The sequence below is a fragment of the Canis lupus genome, chromosome 28 (assembly GCF_048164855.1).
Source record: "Canis lupus baileyi chromosome 28, mCanLup2.hap1, whole genome shotgun sequence".
Lineage (NCBI taxonomy): Eukaryota > Metazoa > Chordata > Mammalia > Carnivora > Canidae > Canis > Canis lupus.
In genome coordinates, this window is record NC_132865.1 from 36,311,551 (window position 1) to 36,337,792 (window position 26,242).

Sequence of the window (26,242 nt, forward strand, 5' to 3'; positions counted from 1 at the left end):
AGGCAGGTGCTCAATGGCTGAGCCACCTAGGCGTCCTAATTGAATGTTTTTAAAGTGTACACTGTGATGATTTGATACATATACACATTGTAAAATGATTATCAAGATCATTAACAAATCTGTTACCTCACATAATTAACTTTTTTTTTTTTTTGGTGTTGAGAATGCTTAAGATCTACTCTAGCTATGGTCACAGTGCTAGTGAGGATCAAAGCATGTTTGATCCTCAGAAATTACTCTTTTTATAGCTGAAAGTTTATGTCCTTTGACTTACATCTCTCCATTTCCCACTTCTCTCAGCCTCTGACAACTACCATCTGTTCTCTGTTTCTATGAAATCAACTTTTTAAAATTAATTAATTAATTAAGATGTCACGCAGTGATACCATATAATATTTGTTGTTCTCTGGCATATTTTATTTAGCATGCCTTCCAAGTCCATCTGTGTTACCTAAAATGGTAGGATTTCCTGCTTTTTTATAGCTGAATAATGTGTGTGTGTGTGTGTGTGTTTGTGTGTGTGTACACACCACTTTTCTTTACCCATTTTTTATCGATTCTTCAACTGAAGGACTTTTAGATTGTTTTCATATCTTGGCTATTGTGAATAATGCTGCAGTGAACAAGGGTATGTAGATAACTCTTTAAGGTGCTGATTTCATTTCTTCAGATACATTAGTGGAATAGGATTGCTGGATCATAAGGTAGTTGATTTTATTTTTTATGCTGTCTGTTCTTTCTTTCTCCCTTTATCCCTCCCTCCCTCCTTCCCTCCCTCCCTCCCTCCCTCCCTCTCTCTCTTCTTTCTTTCTTCCTTTCTTTCTTTCTTTCTTTCTTTCTTTCTTTCTTTCTTTCTTTCTTTCTTTCTTTCTTTCTTCTTTCTTTCTTTCTTTCTTTCTTTCTTTCTTTCTTTCTCTTTCTTTCTTTCTTTCTCCCTTTCTCTCTTTCTTTCTTTTCTTTTCTTTTCTTTTCTTTTTTTTCTTCTCTTCTCTCTCTTCTCTTCTCTTCCTTTTCTTTTCTTTTCTTTTCTTTTATTTTCTTTTCTTTTCTTTTCTTTTCTTTTCTTTTCTTTTCTTTTCTTTTCTTTTCTTTTCTTTTCTTTTCTTTTCTTTTCTTTTCAAGTCAGGTCTACCCTCCACAATGTGGGGCTCAAACTCACGACCCTGAGATCAAGAGTTGCATGGTCTACCAACTGAGCCAGCCAGGCATTCCTGTGGTAGTTTAATTTTTAATTTTATTTTTTTGAGGAACTGCCATCCTGTTTTCCATAATGGATATACCAGTTTATATTCCTACCAACAGTGTACAGGAGTTCCCTTTTCTCCACATTCTCAGCAACATTTGTTATCTCTTGTTTTTTGATAATAGTCATTCTAACCTCACCTGTAAGGTGATATTTCCTTGTGGTTTTAATTTGCATTTCTGTAATGATTAATGATGTGGATCTGTACACACGTCTTTATTTGTGTTTCTAATTAGCATCTTAGAATAGCTCAGATGTCAAGTTCCTAGGTCAGAGAGAATGGATATTTAAGGTTCTTACCTTGTTACTGCATAAAACTTTTAGAAAGATTGTGATAGTTTATATTTTTCAGAATGAAATATTCATAATTTTTACATCACTGCTAATTTATAAGAGAAGATGGACGTATCTTTTAATATTTCTGTGCTCCTAGTGATGATGAAAAATTTTAATATTTATTAGCCATTTATGAAAAGTATGTGTGACTTTAGATGATTTTCCCCTTTATCTGGGATAAATTAAACATGAAAAGAAGGAATGACTTAGAAAAATGAAGTTTTGAAATATATGTCCTTTTGACATTACTTAGCTTATTTGAACTTGCTTCAGGCTCTTATACATTTTATCTTGAAATTGTGGTTATTGTATATCTTAATGTAGAATGTTTCTATTTAGGTTTGACTTTTTATAGTATTGTAAAAAGTAATATTTTTCACTTGATTTTGCTGCAGGTACAAACTCGTAGTGCTGATGAACCGATGACAACGTTTGTTGTCTGCAATGAATGTGGAAATCGATGGAAGGTATCTCTGACACTTTCTTATATTCGTATTTTACCCATTTATAATAGATTTATTCATGTCTTTTCATTCAGATACCTAGGTATCTAAATATATATATCTGCTCATGCTGTCTAATACTATGCAAGTCCATGACGAACCATTTGTAAAGGAATATACTATATTGTACTCTATTAGAAATTAAGAGTGTTAACTTAATTTTCATATTGTTTTAGTGCAGGAGTAACAGGATTGAATCTTAACTGTGTAATTATCATATCATAGTCGTGTATATATTATACTCATTTAATTGCTTTGACTCTTGTACTTCCAGATAATCTGTACCTTGGGTATTACTTGTCTTCATTGATTTTGATTCTGGAAAGATTACTTTACCTTGTTGAAATCCATCCAGCAGGATAGTTTTAGTGTTTATTTTAGGAATTTCACAGAGGAGCACTGTCATGGTTTGGTAGGCTTTTCTCTGAGCCTTCATATTGCCTCTGTACTCTTGAATTAGCCCCACACAGGCAAGTGTATGTTATTTAAATGATCTCTTCTTGAGTGATTCTTGTGAGCAACAGAAATATAACTTAAACTTGGGAGAAGAATTACACGTTACTTCCGAAACCATTTTTGTTGTTAATAGAGATGGGGATCCTAGGTGTGTGTGGTTGGAGAGGTTCATGTGGTAGGAATATAGTCTTTGGAGCCAAACAGACTTTGAACTCTGCTTCTTATCATTAGTGAACTGTAATTTTCTCACATATTAAATGTAAATAATATCTACATCACAGGCTGTGTTGAAGAGTACAGGTAATATATTTTAAAAGTGCCTGATAATTGTTGCTATTCCAAAAATATGGATTGCATTTATTAGTTTTTGTGAAGCTTGTATGATTCTTTTTTTTAAAGCTATACTTAGCTTTAGCCCTTTACTTCTGTTGCTTATTTTGAATTATTCACATAAGTGAAAGCATTTTCTGAAAATCAAGTGAATTAAATGCTAGGCAGTGGGGGAATATCCTCCACAAATATGGTATAGGACTTTGGCCCTAGACATTATTTCAGGGGTTGAGGCCAGTACCCATTTTATTATATACAAATTCAGTTCTGAGCTGAGAAGGTTACTGGTATTGAGAATGTCTTCATTATTTGAAACAATGTCTCCTATCCTGAGTTGTAGAAGTTTTTTGCATTGGTTGAAAAGAGGGACATTCATTTTTTAATTATTTGTTTTTGGTCTTGTTGAGCAAATCTGGCTTTTTCAGATTGCTCTTAGATTTATTTTGCAAAATGGATGATACGATGATGATGATGATGATGATTACTGTTACTGTTGGGCATATTGCAGTTTGTTTTGAATACAGGCAGTTTGGAGCATAGTTTTGACGTAGTATCTCTTGGATTTAAGAAAGTTCAATTTAATGTAGAAAGCTGATGCCTAAGAGTGGCTTACTCTAGAAGTTCAAGTTTGGAATTCATTTTTTTTTAATTCATTTTTTTAACCTAGAAGCATTAAAAAGAGGGGTGCATATTAAATATAATATTTCTTCAGTTTATATTCCTACTGATTCTAAATTGGAAAAGTCAAACACTTAGGTGTCTGTTCATGTCTAAGAAATATAGCATCTTTTAAAAAAAATGCCTCTTTCTTTAGCAGTATAAGATGTATACTGTATTAAATGGGGGCGGGGTACACCCCATTGTCTGTATTTAAAGGTCTCATGAAATATTTCTCTCTCTCTCTTTTTTTTGACAGTTCTGTTGAGTTGGAAGAAATGGCAAAATGTCTGGACCATTAAAAAATGGATTTTGTAATTAGCTTTAAAACTAGGCCAAAAAATAAAAAATAAAAAAAATAAATAAAATAAAACTAGGCCAAACATCTAGTTTTCCTGCAAATCAGATTTTTAAAGTAACATACATCCCTTGGGTTAGTCTTGGTTTTGACATAGCATTCCTTCCTATTAAATGCCTTCTGTAGCTTCAGATCAGTAGGGAGACCACATAATTATATCTGTTTCAGAACATTTTTTTTTTCATTTTTATAGTAAGTCAATGTTAAACTTTTGTCAATTAGACTTTTGGCAATTTATTTTTACCTTTTTTTTTTTCTTTTAAAAGGAAAATGTACCTTAACTTTTTTACAGTCCAAAACATATGCAGTAGTAATATTATTGTTCTCAGTTAATACATAAATGGAAATTACTATTTTTCCCCCATATTGGCACGTACCTACAAATTGTAAAGGAGGAGAAAAGGTAACTTAAGTTTATTAAGTGTGGTGTGTATTCAGATAATACTTGACCAGCTTATCTAAATTGTACATAATATTTGAACTAGCGTATGAGATTGATCTTAATTATTATGTTCACAAGTCTGGGATAATTAGATATTATTTTGCATTTGTAACTAACCATGATAATCATTTCTTGTAATTTCTTGTACATGTTTATGACTTGTTCTTAATAGATTTTACTTTTGGAAACATGACTTTGTTGAAATCAGTTTGGTTTTGTTGTTTATTTACCTGTTTGATTTTGTAGTGTATTTTAGTTTTGCAGAACACTGTTGTAGTTTACTAGATTTTTCATACATCCCAGCATAGGCAAAGAATGAAAACCTGTGACTTTTTTTTCCCCCTCATGGGAAGTCATACCTGGGAAGAAAATGTTAGCATTTTAGTATAGTAGTTACTGCAAACAGTTCATGACTTGATTTTGATTTGGAAATCTTTACTGACCAAGGATTAAGTTTAAGGACTATATAAATCATTAGCGCTGTGGTCTTTCCATATGGAGGTTGATAGAAAATATTTTTTTGAGTCGAATTTGCTCTTTTTCTGTTACACAATGAATGAGGTTGTTCAACAAACTGAGTATATGGGCTATAACGCAATTGGGTTTACAGTACAAATCTTAAAATTAAATTTTCTTTTTTACATGTGTACCATTTGTTTTGTTAGGAATAAGAAGAAATGATTTTCACATAGGTTCCTTAGGGTACACTTGCTCTAGCACATCATAAAGGCCACTTTTACGAAGCCGCATTTTATCATGCTAAATCTATGTTCTGTCAGACTCCTGTAGGAAAACTTAAGTACATGCTTTGCACTCCTCTTTGCTACCTTTTCCCACTTTTTTTTTAATGCAAATCAATTCGATATAATACAGAAAGCAACATTAAGGTTCATGTTAGGACCCCTTATATGAACATTGGTCCACTGGTACCATCCTGTATCTACTTTGTCAGTTCACAGATTAACCTTTATCACTTGAAAAATAAAGTGCATTTTTGGAAGAATAAAAGTAAAATAGTCCCACTTTTAAATTAAGTGATCCATTTTTAAATTTGTAATTCAATAAAGTTTGTTATTAAACATGTATCACATTTTTTCATTTTATTTAGACGTTGATGCCTGTTCTACCTTTTGTTTCAAAACTTCTCTCCCAACTACTAAGGTATATTTTAAAGATTTTATTCATTTTATTTATTTGTTTGTTTGTTTATTTGTTTATTTTTATTCATTTATTTTAGAGTGTGTGCACATGCGTGTGCAAGTGAGGGGAGGGAGACAAGGAGAATTAGAATCCCAAGCAGGCTCTATGCTGAGTGCAAAGGCTGAAGCAGGGCTTGATCCCATGACCCTGAGCTCATGACTTGAGCTGAAGTTAAGAGTTGGATGCTTAACTGGCTGAGCCACCCAAGTGTCCCTAACTACTAAGGTATTTTTTAAAGGATAATTTTAATTAGGTGGTGCCTGCCTAGTTTTAATAAAGACTAGTATTGAGTAGTAATACATAACATGTTTCTCTTCTCTTTTCCTGGACTCCTGGTGAGGGAGGCAGGAGTGGTTCTGAGTTGAGTATGCAAGCACATCCCGTGTGTGCACTTAACATAATATGAGAGATCACAAAGTCTTAATAGTGGAAAATACTAGCCAGTTGTAAAGGAGTGGGAAGTAAAACAAATATACATACATGATTATACTTAAATGAATATACAGAGGAATTAAGACATCTGTAGTGGGAATTAATGAAGCACCATCCTGGGAAAGCAGAAAATAACCACCTTGGTTTTCTAGCTCAGAAGTGATGAGCATTAGTTTATAAGTTTTGCTAAGCCATGACAAAAGTTCTGAAGTATTTTTTTTAAAGATTTGTTTAAGAGAGAGCGAGAGTGAGAGAGTTGGGGGAGGGGCAGAGGGAGAGAATACTTAAGCAGACTCCCTACTGAGTGCAGAGCCTGATGTGGGGCTTGATCCTACGACCCATGAGACCATGACCTGAACTGAAACCAAGAGTTGGGCACTTACTGAGCGACCCTGAAATATTTATATACACCCAAACATTGAAATTTATATATACCTTACAAATGGAGAATAAGTTTAAAGTATTAACAAGATACCAAAAGAAATAACAGGCTATATACTTTGAGTTTTTATAGGTACACAGTGATTATTCTTAGAGGTCAAACTGTAATTCAGGGCTTTGAATTGAATTTACTTCTCAAAATAAAAACTCAGGTATAGAGTGTAGTAGTTTAAAGAGTTTTAATCAATACTCTTATCTCTCCAGCACCTTCTCACACACATATTTAGCTGTATAAAATTAGCCATTTAAGAAGAGTTGAATATCCCACTGGGAAATGTGATGTGAATAGTCACTGACATAAAATCCACCTATTTTTGTCAGTTTCAGAAATAAGAAAGTGTGAAGATGCTGTTTCACACTAAATAGAGTTACTGCTAAGTTCCTAGATCGTAATTGAAGAATTATGTTGCAGAAAGATTAAGTTAACTGAAGTCAGTTGAAAGTAATGAGACATGCATTGGAAGAATCTCATCACCTGGCTATACTAGATAACCAACAGCTGTAACTTAGTAAAGATGGAGTCAGTAAGTTTTTATGAGAAACAGCAGTATCTTTAACACCTAGAAGCATACTTCTAGTCACATAGTAGATGCTCATGAAGTTCTGATTCCTCTCCTTGAGTACTATAAAAAGACAGCTAATTATTATTTTTTTCCCTTAATGGTCATGACTGCAAAGATAGCAACAACATCTCATGTGTGATCTGCCATATAGTCCAGTTAAAGTAGCCCAAATGTTTCCAAAGTTGGAGGACCAAGCTGCTTTGAAACAAGTTTTTTTTAGACCCTTAAATGTGGTTTATAGTATATATCCAAATTGTTTTTGTAATAATGCCATTTGAAAGAATAGTTGATATAAAATAAAAAAATAAAAACCGCAAGAGCACTGGAATGGAATGGCGTAGTTATACCTTTTGACTTTTTGGCAGTAGTCAAATATTTTGTCTGGTTCATTTAGGGGGTGCCTCACTTTCATTTGACCTTGGAGTTCTGTCATTCATAGTGTCCCACTCCACCGAGTGCCCCTTCCCTGGGATTACTCTCTGAAAGATGAGAGAAATACTGTCTTTACTGGAATAGATAAACCACCTGGAGCTGTGTCTGGGGCTTGCTGTACCATTTTGCCTACAAAATGCAGAGTCCCTCTGTGTATGATGAAGCCAAGGGCAGGTGAGCTGGAGAGAAGGTCTGGATAACACTGACTACCTGGATCTGATCTTGCTGAAGCTTAGAACAACCCTGTATTAACAACCCTCGATTTCCTGCTTATGAAAGCCAATCAATTTCCTTTGTGTTTAAGCTAGTTTGAGATAAATTTCTGTAGCAAGCAACTGAAAAACATTTTTTTTAAATCGTGAATTGGATGAATATTTGAATTAGGTAAATGTAAAATGATTCTAATTAAAAGTGCTGATATCAGAATATCCAAGCCTTTGAGAGCACTACTAAGATTTCTGGGTGATTGCAGAAGAAGCATAAGTGATCTGGAAGGGCAATTTAAAGTCACAGGTTTTTTATCAGACTGATTTATCTCAGGATTGTTTCACTGATCTCTCCATTCTTTCCCCTCTTAATGATTGCAGTCCTAATCCCGTTTTTTAAAAATTTATTTTAAAGATTTTCTTTATTTATTCATGAGAGAGACACACAGAGAGAGAGAGGCACAGACACAGGCAGAGGGAGAAGCAGGCTCCACGCAGGGAGCCCGATGTGGGACTCGATGTTGGGTCCCCAGGATCACAGCCTGGGCCGAAGGCAGGCACCAAACCACTGAGCCACCCGGGCCGCCCCAAAGATTTTATTTATTTATTCATGAGAGACACAGAGAGAGAGCAGAGACATAGGCAGAGAAAGAAGCAGGCTCCCTGTGGGGAGCCTGATGTGAGACTTGATGCGGGACTTGATCCCAGGACCCCGGGATCATGACCTGAGCCGAAGGCAGATGCTCAACCACTGAGCCATCCAGGTACCCCTAATACTGTTTTAAAATTCATCGAAACATGTCCATAAGACCAAATGCTAATTAATTCTCTCCCCATTAAAAGCTTTATGTATTTATTTATGTATTCTTTGGGAGGGGGTAGAGGGAGAGAGAGAATTACCTAAAGCAGGCTCCATGTCCAGTGTGGAGCCTGACACGGGGTTGACCTCACTACCCTGAGATCATGACCTGAGCCAAAATCAAGAGTCAGACACTTAATTGAGCCACCCAGATGCCCAACTCCCCATTAAAAACTTAAAAATTTGAAATCTAATGGACATATAATGTATTATTTTAGACGTGCAACATAATGATTCAGTATATGTATATTTTGCAAAATGCTTGTCACAATAGTTAACATCGCTCACCACACATAATTACAATATTTTTTCTTCTAGTGAGAACTTTTAGGATCTAGTCTTTTAGCAACTTTCAAAATATACAATACAGTTTGGTAACTAGTCACCATATTGTTAATTTTTAGAACTTTTATGCTTAAGTAGATAATTATTTTTTAATTCAGACTTCTCATTCTTAGGCTAATCAAATTTTAATTTCTAGTTTTCTTATAGCTAATATTTTTATTATTTATTTGCTTTTCCAGTATATTCCACTGGGACAGTTAATTCAAGTGGATAGTTTATAATGCCAAGGCCACAACTTCATTTTTTTTTTTTTTAAGATTTTATTTATTTATTCATGATGGAGAGAGGCAGAGACACAGGCAGAGACATAGGCAGAGGGAGAAGCAGGCTCCATGCAGGGAGCCTGACGTGGGACTTGATCCCGGGTCTCCAGGATCACGCCCTGGGCTGAAGGCGGCGCTAAACCGCTGAGCCACCCAGGCTGCCCCAACTTCATCTTTCATGAGAGTTTAAGTTGGCATTACTTAGGAAAAGTCCTGTTTGGTGACTTTTGTACTTTAGATGACTCAAGTTTTTGCTTATGCATATGCCAGGAAAGAAAGCTTAGATGGTTTAATGCCAAACTCAGTAACTAATGGAGAAAAATAATCTAACTTAAGACAGTAGTAGTATTTTTATATATGAAGGCTGATTTTTAAATTTTTTTATGAAGACTAATTTTTAATAGATGTTTGTCATGTAATGACAAATAAGAAAAACTGGCTACCTGAAACTTCAGGAGTCATGAGGGCAAAGGGGATTGGTTAGGGTTACTTTTAACTACCACTTATGAAACTGGTTTTATTACCTTTGTCTTTTAGGTCAAAATCATGACCTAGAGAAAATGATTTCCCTGGCTCTGTAATTTTCTTTATGTCTGTGTGTTTGTGTGTACATGCTCATACTGGGCTTTATGAATAAAAGTCCTCTTTCCTAAGAAATCGGCATTGCCTGGTGGTTAAGAAGAGCACAGGCTTTCGATCTGCTCAGATTCAAATTCAAACAAAATCCAAACTTACTAGCTGTGAGACTTTAACAAGGAGCTTTAACCTCCATAAAGGTTACCTTAGAATTTTGAGTCAGAAAGGGCTAAACAGTAGTTTGTAAAGACCTTGAAACAGTACTCACCTCAATCAAAGGAGGAATTTTTTTAGAATGACTATTTAAAAAAAAAAAAAACTTAAAAAAGAAATTAGTCTCTGTGCCCTTGGGGTTCAAACTCATGTCCTCAAGACCAAGAGGAATGTTCTATGGACTGAACCAGCCAGGCACCCCTAGAATGGCTTTTATTAACATAAATGGGCACACATACAAATCCTACAACGTGCTTTTCTCCTTTAGCAGTTGACCTTAGAACACTCCCTGCCAGAGTATGTATGGTATTCATTTTCACCATAGAGAGTCCATGAGCACATATAGCCTTTCCTTTCAAGACTATTCCCTGTGGGTAGTTTTTGTTTTGAGGTTTTGTTGTAGGATAGATTCTTAACAGTTGAACTGACCAGCTGCTGGATATGTACATTCAGGATGATAGATGTTGCCAGGTTGCTCATCAGAAAGGCAAACTAGTTTATCTACCCGTCAACAGTAAGGCCCTTTTCCTGACACCTTTTCTACTACTGGATATTCTCAAACCTTTTGGTTTGGGCAAATCTAGGGGGGAAAGAGCAACCACTATTCTCTCGTTTAATTTGAGTTCATATGATTATCTTCTTGTATTTATTATGCTCATCTTTTCTTGTTTATAACCAATTGATTTCTTCTGTTCCTTCTGTTTTTATTGTGTCTTTCCTTTTTGGTCTGTAGAGTTGTCTTAGTAGGTTATAATGCATTCTGCATAGACTTTTTTAGTTTTGTTTTATAGCATGATAGTTGTGTTTTAATTCTTTTTATGTTGTCTTTGTGGCACAGAATTTAAATGATATTTTTCATATCATCCAGTCTATTAGTATTTTATGTTGTCTGGCTTAGCTTTATGTTTTCCTTAGGAAGACCTTGTCCATCTGAAGCTACAAGAATATTGCCTACATTTTCTTCCAATATTCTTATAATGTTCTCTTTTTAAAAAGTTTTGAGATCTTTAAAAGGTTTGGAATTTATATTTGTTTATATATCCTTTTTTTTCCCCCCCAAATGGAGTGCCATTTATCCCAACAAAATAAACTCTTCAAAGTTTACATAAAAATTCTTGGGACACCTGGGTGCTCAGTGGTTTAACACCTGCCTTTGGCCCAGGGTGTGATCCTGGAGTCCCTGGATCAAGTCCCACATTGGGCTCCCTCCCTGCATGGAGCCTGCTTCTCCCTCTGCCTGTGTCTCTGCCTCTCTGTGTCTCTTATGGATAAATAAAATATTTAAAAAAAAATCTTAAAAACCTGGGACTTCTGGGTGGCTCTCTGTTTGAGCATCTGCCTTTGGCTCAGGTAGGATCCCAGGGTCCTGGGATCGAGTCTCAGCATCAGGCTCACCAGAGGGAGCCTGCTTCTCCCTCTGCCTGTGTCTCTGCCTCTTTCTGTGTCTCTCATGAATGAATGAATGAGTGAATGAATGAATGAATGAATAAAGAATTCTTAAAATCCTTAGAATTGCATTGATTTGGGGCAGCTTCAGGATTCTTTCATACACATAGATGTCACCAGCGATTTACCCACCGAATTGGTTTATAGTAGTGCACTCTGTAGCCACATGGGCTGTGATGATCTCTTTCTGAGATGTGACACATCGTGGAATAAATTTGGAATGGAATTTTTGTTTTATAACTGGGAAGTTCAGCTTTCATGCTATAACTCTCCAGTTCAGTTCTACAAACATTTATGGAATACTGTTCTTAAATATATATATGAGGGACAAAGTGTATTTCCAATGCCTGTGGAGCTTATAGTCTAATGGGAAAGATAGGTCAACATAATTTGTAAATTCCGATGATAAATAATTGTACAGGAAAATACTGGGATACTAAGAATGGCACCCAGCGCAATGGAAATAGAAATCAAGAGGTCAGGTAAGGTTTTTTTGGAGGCTGTAGTGTGTTAGGTAAATCTTAAAGGAATGAAAGGAGTTAGCTGAGTGAAGGGTGACATTGTAGAGAGGGGTAGGGGTAGCAGGAAGTATGAACAGTATGAGCAGTGATGAGGTATGAAAATATACTTGTCTATAAGTATATATTCTAGAGTCTAAACCGTGTGTGGGGTTGGCTAGGGAGCCAGTAGCCCACCTATAGAGGCCCTTGCTTATACACCTGTTGTGCCCAAGATCGCGAATCCGAGAAACCGCCAAGGAGCTGACACCGATGCAATCACACGAGGGTTTATTTACAAGCTCGAGCCTGGGTCCAAGTATACCCGACACAGCGGAGCAGGGGGCTTGGACCCCGAGACTAAGAGGCTTAGCAACTTTATAGGGGCCAGTGGCCAATGGGATACGCAGAAAGTTGCACAGTCATGCTGGTCCGCTGAGCCGGATTTCTGATTAGGGTGTGTCCTGGTCTTTGATTAGGGCGGGGCAGTGCCCTAAGTAATAAGCAGGTCAGCACAAGGCGGGTGCAGCCCAAAATAGAGTCAGTCCTGCTCTGCTTGTCCAGGGGTAGAGGATTTTGTTCAATTTCCTGGGTCCCACACACCGTACTGAGAGTTTGGTATTTGTACTTCAGGCAGTTGGGGAATTAGGAAGATTCTAAGGAGCAGAGGGATGGTGATGAGATCTGTGTGTAAGAAAAGTCACCTCGTGACTTTTTGAAAGCCTGAGAGAGACTAGGTAGGAGGCTCTTGGTGATGATACTGGCAGGTGTGCGATAATGGGGATCAGAAAAAGGAAGGAGACACATGAGAAATATTTAGGAGTTAAGATCAGCAGGGCTTGGCGACTGTTTGCAAGGAGAAAGAAGGGGAAAGTTAGCAGGTAAATAAGAGCTTAGGTGACTGGCTGGGTGGCTGGGGACCTAGGCAGTGCTGGGGCTTGGAGGGAGGAGGGCAGTGGGATGAGAAGTCAGAATTTAGATGAATTTCAATATCCTCTGTGGTGGGATATGCAAGGGGAGATGTCCGGCTGGCAGCTGATTGGGAAGTGCTGGGGGCAGCCTACACCAGGTCCTGGTCTGGTAGCCCTACGTGTGTTGGCGGTAATTTAAGGGGTTAGTTATAAGAATGCAGGGGAAGCGGACAGATGAGTAAGGAAAGTACAAGTACGCCAGAGCCTCAACCCCGGAGGCCATATCTAGTGCACAAAGAATAGTAGCAACTGACATACAGTGATTGCTTGGTATATTTTACATGGGTTAGTTTCTTTTTTAAGTATTATTTTTTACAGATTTCATTTGAGAGAGAGGGATAGAGGGCATAAGGGGTAGAGCGGGCAGAGGGAGAGGGAGAAGCAGCCCCTAGATCACGACCTGAGCCAAAGGCAGACCCTTCGCCGGCCCAGGCGCGCCTGAAGATCTATTTCTAAGCGATCTCTGCACCCAGTAGGCCCCCGGAGCGCACACCCCGGCGATCAAGAATCTCCTGCGCTGCCCAGTGCTGGCCCCGCGTGGCTGAGTTGCAGTCTGCACAGCAAGCCCAGCCCTTTGCTGACCGCCCGCCTCTCCCTTTGAGTCTACTCAATAAATCTCACTTGGGGGAAAAAATCCGCACAGCAACTGGGGTGAGGCCCCAGTATCCCCGCTCTTGCAGATGAAGAGGCAGGGCCGGGCAAGACCGGGTACCCAGCGCGCGGTCGAGCTCCAGAGCCTGGGCCTCCCCCCTCCCCCCCGCTGGCTGGGGAGGGAGCCGGGGGCAGCGCAGGGGACGGGGAGGAGGGTCTGCGGGGAGCTGCGCCTGCGGGGAGCTGCGCAGAGGAGCAAAGGCACCAGCAAGTGCCCCCCGCTGAGAGGCGAAGGGCGACGGGCGGTTCTGGGGTGCAGGCTCGCGTTCACTGGGGGCCCGCGGGGACCGGGGAGCGGAGTTCCAGGTAAGAGCCTTTATGGACCATTAGGTGCCCGGTGCCCCGACCGTTCCTGTGCTGCCTTATCCCCACTTTCTTACCGGAACCGAGAAGGCAAATCCTCCCCAGTTTTCTTCGGGACTCTTTGTTGCAAGGATTTACCTCAGCTCTTCTCACTCTGTTAGCCCTTCTGGCAATCTTATCTGTGCTGAAAATCCCAAATACTCCAGCCTAAGATCTTGACACCCGGGGTCCCTCTGATGTCTTAACCACCTTCATCTTAGTCACTTGCTGCACTGCCTGTCCCCAACTAGACTCATTTGGGGGATGCTTCAGTTGCAAATACCTTCCCTACACCTCGGACCCAACACACACACACCCTCTGCCAGTAGCCCCTCAAGACTTGCTTGCTGCAGTATAATGTAGCGGCCACACACGCCTATTTGTCCTTACCTAAATGTAAACTAGAGGGCAGAATTTATGTCTCAATCACAGTCATGTCCTGTCTAGCGAAAAAAGTGAGGCTGTTGACTATGGCATCGAAAGCACATAAGGGGTTGATGGCTTGAAAAGGAGGAACCATCACATTAGTCCCTGGGACTGGACTGACAGAGGTGGGAACAAATGCCCATCCAGACACATTTGGAGCTTACACGGGAAGATGAAGCAGGTAGGGACCCTAGTAGGAGGTGGGAAGATGTTTGCCTGAGGATGAGAGCAAGGGGCTTAGTCTGGGGCTTGAATTGAGTAATGAAATCACCAGGCCAAGTGAGAATGGCCCAGAGGAAAGCTCGCCCCTGTAGGGGAACCCTGCCACAGGCCCCTTGCACATGATTTCTAACCCACAACTCCAACCATTCCAGATTTTGGATGTTTTTCCCTTTCACTGCAGTGATGAGTTTCTTCAGGATGGCTGATGGATACTAACCACTAGTTATACCTGTTAGCTGTTAAAGTTACTCCATTTGTCTACCGTAAAAAGAGTGGGATCTAAAAACAGGGTCTGGGGAGCTAGATGCTACCTTGTATGTTTCCCTACTTACTCCATCTTATATTCCCAAATATTTAACATGTGAAAAAAATGGAGATAAAACTCTTGTGCTTTATTATGTCAGTGAAAATGCCATATTTCTTTGAATAAGCAAAATGAAAATATGCTTATTTGAAGGTTCTGTTATGAACATTCATTCTTTAGGTTGGCAGATTCTGATAATAAAGGTAACTTTTCAACGAAAGAATTTTCTAAACACTACTTCTCTTGCCAAACAGGTGAAACCGATCCACTTAAGAGCACAGTACATGAACCATTATAGATACACATGCACCTATATGTATCTACATACACAGAGTCTAAGATAAAGTGGAATACCATTTTTATAAGTAGGGGGGACACGTCTTTATAAAATGGGAATTTGGGTCCTACGATGGCACCAATAAGCAAATATTCAAAATAGCTGGATGGAAGGAAGGAGTGGCTAAGAAACACTTGAATGCCTTTTCTTTGGGAGGAGAATCATCGGATACTACATTCATGGGAAACAAAAGCAGTCCTGTTGGCTCCAGTGGACGCAGATGCCCCAGGCAGTAGAGAGTCTTCTAGGGTATCCTTCCATTGACAACACGCTGCTGTTACTGTAAATGTAAATATCTTTTTCTAAGACAGTACTCCATTTTTACCCCCCAAAAGTATCACGAAAAGTGGCTGCAGTTTACGTTGTGAATATGTAGCTTTCTCTAAAAGGAAGCATCTGTTGTTAAAAAATAGCCCAAGTAATAGCCCAAGTATTTCTCTAGCAGAACATACTCCTACCTCTAAGTTCCCTGTACTACACATAGTCCATCAGTTCTTTTATTGTTTTATTAATAAATATATTTGATAACATCTAGGCTTCAGCTGATTTCTCAGATAAGGACTGAAGCAAATCTTTATAGAGGGCAGAGTTCATGAATCGGGGATATGAGTCTCTGTGCATTAAAGTGTAGATCTGAAGTTGGGCGTCATCAAATATGTGTTGGGATGGCTCTACCATGTTCCTGTTGATGACTTCTCTTACTCTGGAATCCAAGCTGACCTGTCAGTAGAAACAAAGAAGAGTGGGATTAGATATTTTTCCCTTTGGAAATCCATCCCTAACCCCCGCTGGGGTTGTTAAGAGCACAGTACACGGCTTGTACTGTTTCTTAAAAATCCGGGATCCCTGGGTGGCGCAGCAGTTTGGCGCCTGCCTTTGGCCCAGGGCACTATCCTGGAGACCTGGGATCGAATCCCACGTCGGGCTCCCGGTGCATGGAGCCTGCTTCTCCCTCTGCCTGTGTCTCTGCCTCTCTCTCTGTGACTATCATAAATAAATTAAAAAAAAAACAAAACACATCTGAAGAAGAGGAAATTAAAAAAAAAAATCCCAAAACAAACAAAGTCATCCAGAAATCTAAATCGCTGAAAGAGAAATTGAACACATAATGAACAGGGGTTTTCAAGCTTCAGCAGCATCAGAAGGAATGCCTGTTTAACAGATTGCTGGCCCCCACCTGCAGAATTTCTGACTCGGTAGGTCTGGGTTGGGGGTGCCTGAAATGTGTATTTCTCATGAATTTTAGGTGATACTGGCGGGGATCACATTGCTTTAGAAAACCACAACATTGTTTTCCTTCTTTCAAGTGACTGTACTGTGTCCTTTGAGAATAAAAGGGTAGCGTGCACACACTCACCCCTTGCTAATTTCCTAACATCAGGGCCGCAAATTTCTGGGAACGAGTGTCACGCTGGCTGGTGAATCGAAGCTAACTCGAGCACCGTGGAACGGTTAACAGCACAGGGCCTGTGTTTCAATCCCAGCTACATCACTACTTAGCTGTGCGGCCTTTGGCAAAGTAAATTTAGCCCCAACGAACTCCTTCCTAAAGGGGATAATGATGATGATAGTGGTGGGGATTTAATGAGAAATTATTTCAAGTATACAATGGAATATTAGCCATTAGAAATGACAAATACCCACCATTTGCTTCAACGTGGATGGAACTGGAGGGTATTATGCTGAGTGAAGTAAGTCAATCGGAGAAGGACAAACATTGTATGTTCTCATTCATTTGGGGAACATAAATAATAGTGAAAAGGAATAGAAGGGAAGGGAGAAGAAGTGTGTGGGAAATATCAGAAAGGGAGACAGAACATAAAGACTCCTAACTCTGGGAAACGAACTAGGGGTGGTGGAAGGGGAGGAGGGCGGGGGGTGGGGGTGACTGGGTGATGGGCACTGAGGGGGGCACTTGACGGGATGAGCACTGGGTGTTATTCTGTATGTTGGCAAATTGAACACCAATAAAAAATAAATTTATTATTAAAAAAAAGAGAATTCATTAAGTCCTTAGGAGATGTTGGCTCTTCTTTCTCTGATGTTTTGCTCATCCTAGAAAAGCCTGTCTCACAGACCAGAGGAAGCTATTGGGCTTCGACTTTCTCCATAGGACAGCAGACAAACAAGAGTACAGGCTGTAGAGATGAACTCGCACCTTAGCGGGACCATCTCTGCACCAGGAGGCCGGGATAGTTCTAATGCTATACAATGCACATGCTACTCTTTAGTAGAAAACTGAAAATATGACTAGCTAAATCATTAAATTTTGACTTCAGTGATCTGTCTTTCCAGATGCATATATCTACTCTCCTCCCGGAAAGCCCCTGGTACCCACCCACAGGTAACTCAATGTGGTTGACCTTGAACAACATGGGTTTGAATTGCGTGGGTCCCCTCACAGGGGATTTTTTGGGGATAAATACAGTAGAGTACTGTAAGTGCATTTTCCGCTTAGCATTTCTGAATAACGTTTTCTTTTCTGTATCTTTACTGTAAGCACGTGCTAATCGACTGTTTATGCTGTCGGGAAGGCTTCTGGTCAACAGTAGGCTATTAGTAGTTATGTTTTCGGGGAGTCAAAATTATACGTAGATTATTGACTGTGTGGGGTCAGCGCCCCTAACCCTGTGTTGTTCAAGGGCCAACTTCACGTGGATTCAGTGGATTGCCAGCATCTCCGAATCTCTTTTTTGTATAGCTTGCGAAGGAAAAAAACTTTTTCCATCCAATTCCAAGTCCCTGTCATCCCTCATTTTCCCTCTGGCTCTGTATGCAAAGCCTCAGGGAACCTGCCTCTTTAACACCTCTCAAATCTGTCTACCTCATGCCTCTTCCCTGCCAACACCCTTGGGGAAATCCATTTCCTGCTGGATTTGTTCACTGGCTTCCTAACTGGTCTCCCGTCTCCTGAGTGCCTCTCCAAACCACACCACTGTTTGGCCAGAGGGCCCTTCCTTCCTTGGGCTCTTTCTTCCTTCCTCCCTCCCTCCCTTCTTCCTTTATTTTTATTTTTATTTTTTTTATTTTTAAGATTTTATTATTTATTTGAGCACAAGCAAGGAGAGCGGCAGGCAGAGGGAGAAGGAGACTCCCCGCTGAGCAGGGAGCTGAATGAACTATCAGGGCTTGATCCCAGGACCTTGGGATCATGACTTGAGCTACAGACAGACACTTAACTGATAGATCCACCTAGGTGCCCCTGGAGGACTCTTTCTATGGTACAAACTCCATTCTGACACTGCAGCTTCAGAGCTGGCACTGACTTGTCCAAGTGCTCAGGATAAGCCCAAAGTTTAAACTTAGGAGGCCTTTATGCTCTGCTTCCACCAATTTCCCCTGGTCTACCTTACTATTCCACTCAAGATTGTAAAGATTGGAATTCCACTTGAAACTTAAAGAAAGAAGGTGCTAGGGTGGCACAGTCACTTGAGCATCCAATTCTTGGTCGGCTGGCATTGTGATCTCTGGATCATGAGATGGAACCCCACCTCAGGCTGTGCGCTCAGCAGGGAGTCTGCTCTAGACTTTCTTTCCCTCTCCCTCCGGCCCTGCCCCTGCTCCCCACTCACTCATGCTATCCCTCGAATAAATCAGTAAATCTTAAAAAAGGCAAGCAAGCAAGCTAGGACTAGCTTGTCTTTGTTCCCTCCATCTAGAATAACCTTTCCCTGACTTCTCCTTCAGGTCCTGGGTTAGCTGTCACTCCCCCATCCATCCGGAGAAGCCTCCCACAACTACCCAGAGGGAGGTGGAGTTACCTCCTTTGCTGCCCCCCGCCCCCCCCCCCCCACACACACAGCTTATTCCTGGGGCAGCACTCAGCCAAGCAATCCCTTCGTGGAAGCTTCTTGAGGATTAAGTGCCCCGTGCTGAGGTGCTGAGGGACATTGCTCCTGCCAAAGGAGAGACTTGCTACTTATCATTGGCTAGAAGGATGAGATCTTCTGCTCTTGTTAGGGAATTCGATGGAGATACTCTAGAAATCATTAACATTTTAGTTTACAAACAGCTAAGGCACAAATGGAATTTTTTTCATTCTCTCCAGCCTCCACATGAGCATCCCTGTCCGTCTGCTCAGGATGAGAGAATGAACACAGAGGGTTGCTTCATGAAGAGGCCATGTCGAGTGTCACCACTGTGCCAGGTGCTATGGTGAGTGGGGCTTTGCACCTGTCCTCCCTTTAATCCTCCCAGACAGGAAAATGGCCATGTCCCATTGTACATATGAGGCAATGGAGCCCCCAGAGAGGTTCAGATATACTGAAGGTAATTTAGCTGTTAAATGAGAGAAGTAGGGTTCAAACCCAAGTGAATCTGACCCCCATATCTAAGCTCTTAAAAATGTCAAGCTTTTACACTTTAAGTAATACATGCTTACATTTGGGCAGCAAGAGTCATCTTTTTATATCCTTTTGGCTTCACACATTTGCTAAGAAATTTTTGGGTATATGATGCTTATCTCAAAAATCTTGTCTCAAAAAATAAGAAGGAAAATCACGACAAAATAAGAACATGTAGAAGCCTTAAAGGACAAAAATTCTCTTGCTTTTATGAATCCAAAATGGAAATGATATTCTGAACTCTATATTCATACATCTGTCACTGAGTATCTCCAACTTAAAAACACAAACTTAAGTAAGCAAAGTTGAGCCCTGTAGTCTTTCTCCCAGGCTCGACCCCCATCCTGTCTGCCCAATTTCCACGAATCACACCACTGTCTGATGTGCCCTGACATATGGGAGTCATTCCAGACACTGGGATCCCCCTCAAATCAAAGCCTACTGCTCAGGTTTCTCCCCAGCTGGCTTGTCAGGCCTCATGATGTCCTCTTTCCACTACGGAATGAACCTGCTAACTGTTCTCTGCCTCTTGTGTCTTCCTCCTAATCCATTCTGCAGCCACACTGGTCTTTTGGAAATCTAAATTTGATGATGCTTCCAGGCTAAAATCTGAGGGCTTCCCAAGATAACAATTAGAACAGGCCAGCATGGCCCCCAACCCCTTGATGCTCTTGGGCCATCCCCTTTTCTGAACTGTCCTCCAGCTGCCTGCCAGCAGCCTCAATAGCTTGGTAAACGTGCTACATTCCAGCATTCCAAACTGGACATTTTCACAGATCATGGGACTGCATGCTTTTACCCTTGGCGCATCTAGTCCTTTCCTCTGGGATGTTTTCATCCCGCTGGGTTGCTGGTGATTTCCTTTTCATATCCTTGGTTCCACAGCCTCTTCTAGTCCGTCTTCCTTCTTCCTGCCCCACCCACTATTGATGGCTCACTCCGCCAGCTCCTTGGTCACACCACGGGCTCCACACCTGTTTGCCCCATTGACTATGAGCTCCCTGACAGGAGAGGCCCTGTTTGATTGACTATACTCTCAGAGGCACATAGGAGGACATAATGGCTGATTTTACAATTAGAGCTATAAAGTACTCGATGTTGAGATAACCCTGACCCTGTAGATTTACATTTGAAGGAACAGCAACTGGGCAATGGCAGCTTACTGATGTCCCTCATCTGACAGTTTCTCTGCTCTAAGAGAAGGATACCCTAGGGAAAACTTCCATATCATATTAGCCATGCTATTTTTTTTTCAGATTTTATTTATTTGAGAGAGAGAGAGCATGAGCAGGGGGAAGCACTGGCGGGGAAGCAGACTCCCCGCTGAACAGGGAGCCTGTTGGGGCTCAATCCCAGGACCCTGAGATCATGACCTGAGTTGCAGGCAGATGCTTAACAGACTGAGCCACCCAGATGCACCAGCAATGCTATTTCTATTGAAATAAAAATACCTGTAAAACATATTGGTGCTCAGAACAAAAAGATAATTTTATTTAAATAAATTCTTATAGGGTATAATGTTTTTAAACAGTATTTACAATAAACTGCACAGACTACCCCTTCTGGAGAATCTGGTGAAGGTCATAAATAGTTTCTCCAGAAAGATGCACAAAAGTTATCACAGAGTTCACGGGGCACTGAGAGCCTGCCTGTGGGACCACGGTCAAAGGCATCCAAATACTATGAGTGTGGGTGGAGTCGTCTCTACCTTATAGTAGCTGTCACTGTGCCATGTGACCCAATGCTGATGGGGTTCATTTTACCCACGGTCACGGCAGGTACGTACCTCTTTAGGAGAAAGAATAGAAATATAGTCTTCATAGATGGTCCTTGCTTTTTCCTCAATGATGGTTTTATTAGCTTCTTTTTTCAATTCCTCACACGCCATCCAGAAAAGCATATTTTCTTCACTAAATTCTGTTCGGAGGAATTCCCGGAAAGCATTCCTTCCCGCTGGAGTGAGCATTACCTTGTCAAATGACTGAGACCAGGCGTTGACTTCCTCCAGAGTGGGACTTGGGCTTAATGGGGATGGAAAGAAAGGGGCAAGAGGAAGCTATGTTATTGGTAGTTGCTTTACTTTGAATTTCCTCACTATAAACATCCCCTTTTCCCCTCTGCGAATGAAAATGTGCACCTAGGCCCTTTTAGGAAAGGAAAGAGCTGTGCTCATTTCCTTGCACCTTTGGCAAAAAACACACGAGTATGATACTTTTAAATCGTTTAGCTGGAGTGTGTGGTTACTGCCCAAATGCTTGCAGACCAGTCACTAGAATAACTGCTAAGAACACTCTTGTTTAGATCTTAGGAGTCCTAGTGAAGTTTTAAAATTGTAACAGTGAAGTAAAATCCTAGGAGCATCTCACCAAAACTTCCCTGTCACCCGCGACAGACCTCAGCACACTACCTTCCAGCACAGCAGTGGGGCTATATATCTCTTTAGTGGTTTTTAACATTTGAAAGAGAATTTTAAGGAGAAAGGGAAAAGAACATGTAATATAACTGCAAGTTATAAAGGACGATAACAAACACACACTATAAACTCAGCATTCACCTTGAGAACCAGGCTGCCACCACCAGCCGCACCTACCTTGACATCATATGGCCACAACCTGTTCTCCTGCCTTCCCCACCCTGAGGGAACTGCTGTGCTTGATTTTGGACTCACCCTGGCTTAGTTTATTTTTACTTATATTTTAATTATATTGAGGCCAGAAAACATAGCCTGTTTAGCAGTGATACTTATTAAATAATTTCTTTCCTGGGAATGGAACCTGGTGCAACCACTCTGGAAAACAATATGGAGGTTCCTCAGAAAGCTGAAAATAGAGTCACTCTATGACCCAGACATTTCACTATTGGGTATTTATCCCAAAGATACAAAGGTAGTGATCCGAAGGGGCACATGCACCCCAATGTTTATAGCAGCAATGTCCACAATAGCCAAAGTATGGAAAGAACCCAGATGTCCATTGACCGATGAATGGATAAAGAAGATGTGGTATATGTATACAATGGACTACTACTCAGCCATCAAAAAAAAAAAAAAGAAATATTGCCATTTGCAACGACGTGGATGGAACTAGAGGGTATTATGCTAAGTGAAATAAATCAATCAGAGAAAGACAATTATATGATCTCATTCTTATGTCAAATTTAAGAAAACAGAAGATCATAGGGGAAAAGAGGGAAAAATAAACAAGAGGAAATAAGAGAGGGACACAAAACCATAATAGACTCTTAATCATAGGAAACAAATTGAGGGTCATTGGACCGGAGGGGGGGTGGAGGGACAGGGTAACTGGGTGATGGGCATTAAGGAGGGCATGTGATATACTGAGCACTGGGTATTATATAAGACTAATGAATGACTGACCTTTACCTCTGAAACCAAGAATACATTATATGTTAATTAACTGAATTTAAATAATTTCTTTCCTCCTAGCTTTCTTTTCATAGTTTTAATGTAAATACATATCTCTGAAGACTATATTCTTCAGTGGTTTTTTTTTCCCCTTCACTTTATAAAAATGGCTGACCACCATGTTGTCTTCGGCCAATTGCTTTTGTCACCCAACACTGAGTGTCTAAGATTCACGAATCCACATTGCTGAAGGTGGCCAGAGTTCCTGAGTAGGATTTATCTTTCACTTTCTATTCTTGTACTGTCCTCTTCTGGTCTGGTGTTCCCGTTGAATTGATTTCTTACACATTTGGGTAGTTATACAAGACCCGTAAAACCTTGGAATGATTTATTGCAGAACTGTTTTGTGGAACTAACCTGTAAAACCAATTGGACTCAGTGTTTATTTTGCAGGAGGGTGTTATGAGTTGAATTAGGTCTCCTAAAAGAAGATATGTTGACATCTTAACTCTAGTACTTCAGGAAGTGACTGTATTTGGAAATAGAGTTTTTGTAGATTTAGCTAAGATGAAGTGATTAACGGGAGCCCTAAACCAGTAGGACGGGCGTTCTTTTTTTTTTTTTTTTAAGATTTTATTTATTTATTCACGACAGACACAGAGAGAAAGAGAGAAGCAGAGAGAGAAGCAGGCTCCTGCATGGAGCCTGACGTGGGACTGGATCCCGGGTCTCCAGGATTACACCCGGGGCCGAAGGTAGCGCTAAACCGCTGGGCCACCCGGGCTGCCCAAGGACTGGCGTTCTTATACAAAGGGGAATCAGGACGTTGAGACAGTCACACACAGGGGAAAGATGGCCATGTGATTGGTATGATGCATCTACAAGCCAAGGGATGCCAAGGATTGCTGGCAACCACCAGAGAAGCTAGAAGAGACAAGGAAGGGGTCTCCCCTAGAGCCATCAGAGGGCTTAGCCCTGCTGACACTCTGATTTTGGACCTCTGGCCTCAGAAAAATAACATTAAAGCATAAAGAAAAAAGGAATCTCATGTGCCATTTGCCCAGTTTCCCCAAGGTGACATCTTGCAGAACTATAGTACAACTTCACAGTCCTCCTGGACACTTCTGATGGTTGAATTGTACTCATTTACTTTTGTGATCCCATCTTTAATTGGTTTAAACATTTCAGAGACCATTATTTTATATTTTATTACGGATAACTCTAATATCTAAAGTCCTTTGGGCTCTAAATCCAAGTGTTGATTCTATTGTCACTTGTATGTTGTGTCCTTTTAGTTTTCATTTAGATTCTGGTTGGTCTTAATCTTTAGAAAACTAAGAGTCAAAATTGGGAATATTTTCTTTCCTCCAGAGAGGTTGTGTGTTGGCTTCTTCTGAGATCTAGGAGGTGTTACTGACCTAGGACCACTTAGGCTTCTTTCATAAATCAGGGCATAATCTGGGATCTCAGTTTCAACATCTTGTCCTCACCCTACCTTGTACTTGTTCTCTGAGAAAATCCTTTCAACTCTGCTTAGCCGTCATTACTCAGGATTTTGCTTATTTTTTATTTGGTTTGGTTTTTCAGTTGCTTTGTCATTTTCCTTACTCTCTAGGAGCCCAGCAATGCAAAAACTTCAAAATAATGCAAAATCTATTGTTCTGCATTGGGAAGGCCCTCTGATTATCTACTCTGCCACAGTGCCAAAAGTTCTGTATTTAGTTTTGAGGAGTACAGGATATATACCCCAAAATTTGATATGTAGCTACTTGTCCTAGTTATATGAAGGTCATAAAAAAAAAAAACACTCACATATACAGAGGTTCACAGTGTTAATTCAATGTCCTTTTCTTGAAATGTATCTTGAAGATGGATTATAATGACCCAGCAGTGAAGCATAAATGAAAGGCTCAAGACCAGAAAAAGTAGGTTATAGATAGGAGTCAGCAGACCAAAAAAGAAAAAAAAGATATTCAAACAATTGTTTCAAGTTAGTTTCAAAATTAGATTCACTGTATACGTGGATCATCCCATTTCAGTACAACTGTGTGTAAATAAATAGAAAATTCCTTTGAAGATATATATTTCTATTTATATAAAACATTGATGGTAGTTCTATCTGGAGACTGGGATGAGGTCTAGAACAAAAGGAAGACTGAATTTTTACTGAAAACCTTTTGTAGTGTTTGGGTTTTGTAGTGTTTTATAGTGGGTAGACTTTTCATCATGCAAAAAAGTATTGTGTATGAAAACAAAGTATCTTTCATAACTAGGAAAAATAGTTTTGAAAGAAAATGTTTAAAAGATGTTGAAAAGATAATTTAAAAATAAAAATAATAACTTCGAGTAACCTGCATAAAATCTTGGATTTTTTTCAGAAAGGTGTGGCTGAGTATGCTAAGTCACGTTCCTTAAGGGACACCTGGTGGGTGGCTCAGTGGTTGAGCCTCTGCCTTGGGCTCAGGGCATGATCCCAGGGTCACTGGATCAACTCCCACATTGGGCTCCCAGCAAGGAGCCTGCTTCTCCCTCTGCCTTTCTCTCTCTCTGTGAGTCTCTCATGGATAAATAAATAAAATCTTTAAAAAAATTATGTTCCTTAAATATGAAGATTCAGAAGATACTTTTTTTACTCCTGTCAGTTTAAGAAATATAAAAGGATGATTCTGAAAAACTTAAAAGCAATTGGTAGTACATTTTTTTTTTTACATTTTTTTTTTTTTTAAATAAGAAAGAGCAGAGGTGCCTGGCTGGCTCAGTCAGTAGATTTCCAAACAAAAATTAAGGAAGTAATTAGTCGGTATTACATGAGATAATATGCTAGAAGATTAAACTTACCAGTCATCATCAAAATAACTGACACAATGTCATTGGATTCTAATTCCTCATTTAATGAGACTGCTATGGGGCCAGAATCCAACATAATGGTATTTTTAGGAAACATATAAAATACTACAAAAATTAAGAACAAATAGACAGGCAAAGATATATGAGGCAAATGTAAATAAGAATAATATTAATATCTAAGTAGAATTAGAAACAAAAGACATGAAGTTGGATAAAGAGTCATTTCATATTCTTGAATTTGAGAACAAATAATGGCCAACATATGTCGAATGCTTGCCAGGCTCATGACAGTAGCCACAATAAACTGTTATTGTTCCCATTTTCACACCCAAGGAAACCGAGGCAGAGTGTGGCTTCTCAGCAAAGTGCCCAAGGTCACACTGGCAGGATGGCTAGAGTCAGGCCTAGATGAAGCATTCTCGTTCCAGATAGAAGAGCCTCAAAGCTTTGGTACAGAATACAACATACCAGTATATGTAAGATAAAAGCCATTTTTAAAAAAAGCTTATTTTTTTATTAAGCTCTACACCCAACATGGGGCTTGTACTCATAACCCTGAGATCAAGAGTCGCATGCTCTTCCAACTGAGCCAGCCAGCGCCTTAAGATAAAAGCTATTTTTTAAAAGATTTTTATTT

General features: G+C 40.0%; 2 protein-coding genes across 6 annotated transcripts in view; one reads left to right on the forward strand and one right to left on the reverse strand.

Annotated features, from left to right (window-relative positions):
• TCEA1 (transcription elongation factor A1) overlaps positions 1-5,410 on the forward strand; it is a 40,312-nt gene extending 34,902 nt beyond the window's left edge. For all 3 annotated transcript variants that reach the window (XM_072804623.1, XM_072804622.1, XM_072804624.1), the window contains exons 9-10: positions 1,975-2,046; positions 3,785-5,410. In XM_072804623.1, the coding sequence (XP_072660724.1) occupies positions 1,975-2,046; positions 3,785-3,793 (81 nt within the window). In that variant the 3' untranslated portion in view covers positions 3,794-5,410. The remainder of the gene's footprint in view (positions 1-1,974; positions 2,047-3,784) is intronic.
• Positions 5,411-14,781: 9,371 nt separating this feature from the next.
• The window catches only part of RGS20 (regulator of G protein signaling 20), an 83,781-nt gene continuing 72,320 nt past the window's right edge, over positions 14,782-26,242 (reverse strand). For all 3 annotated transcript variants that reach the window (XM_072804619.1, XM_072804618.1, XM_072804621.1), the window contains 2 exons: positions 21,181-21,415; positions 14,782-15,771 (listed from right to left, as the gene is read on the reverse strand). In XM_072804619.1, the coding sequence (XP_072660720.1) occupies positions 15,583-15,771; positions 21,181-21,415 (424 nt within the window). In that variant the 3' untranslated portion in view covers positions 14,782-15,582. The remainder of the gene's footprint in view (positions 15,772-21,180; positions 21,416-26,242) is intronic.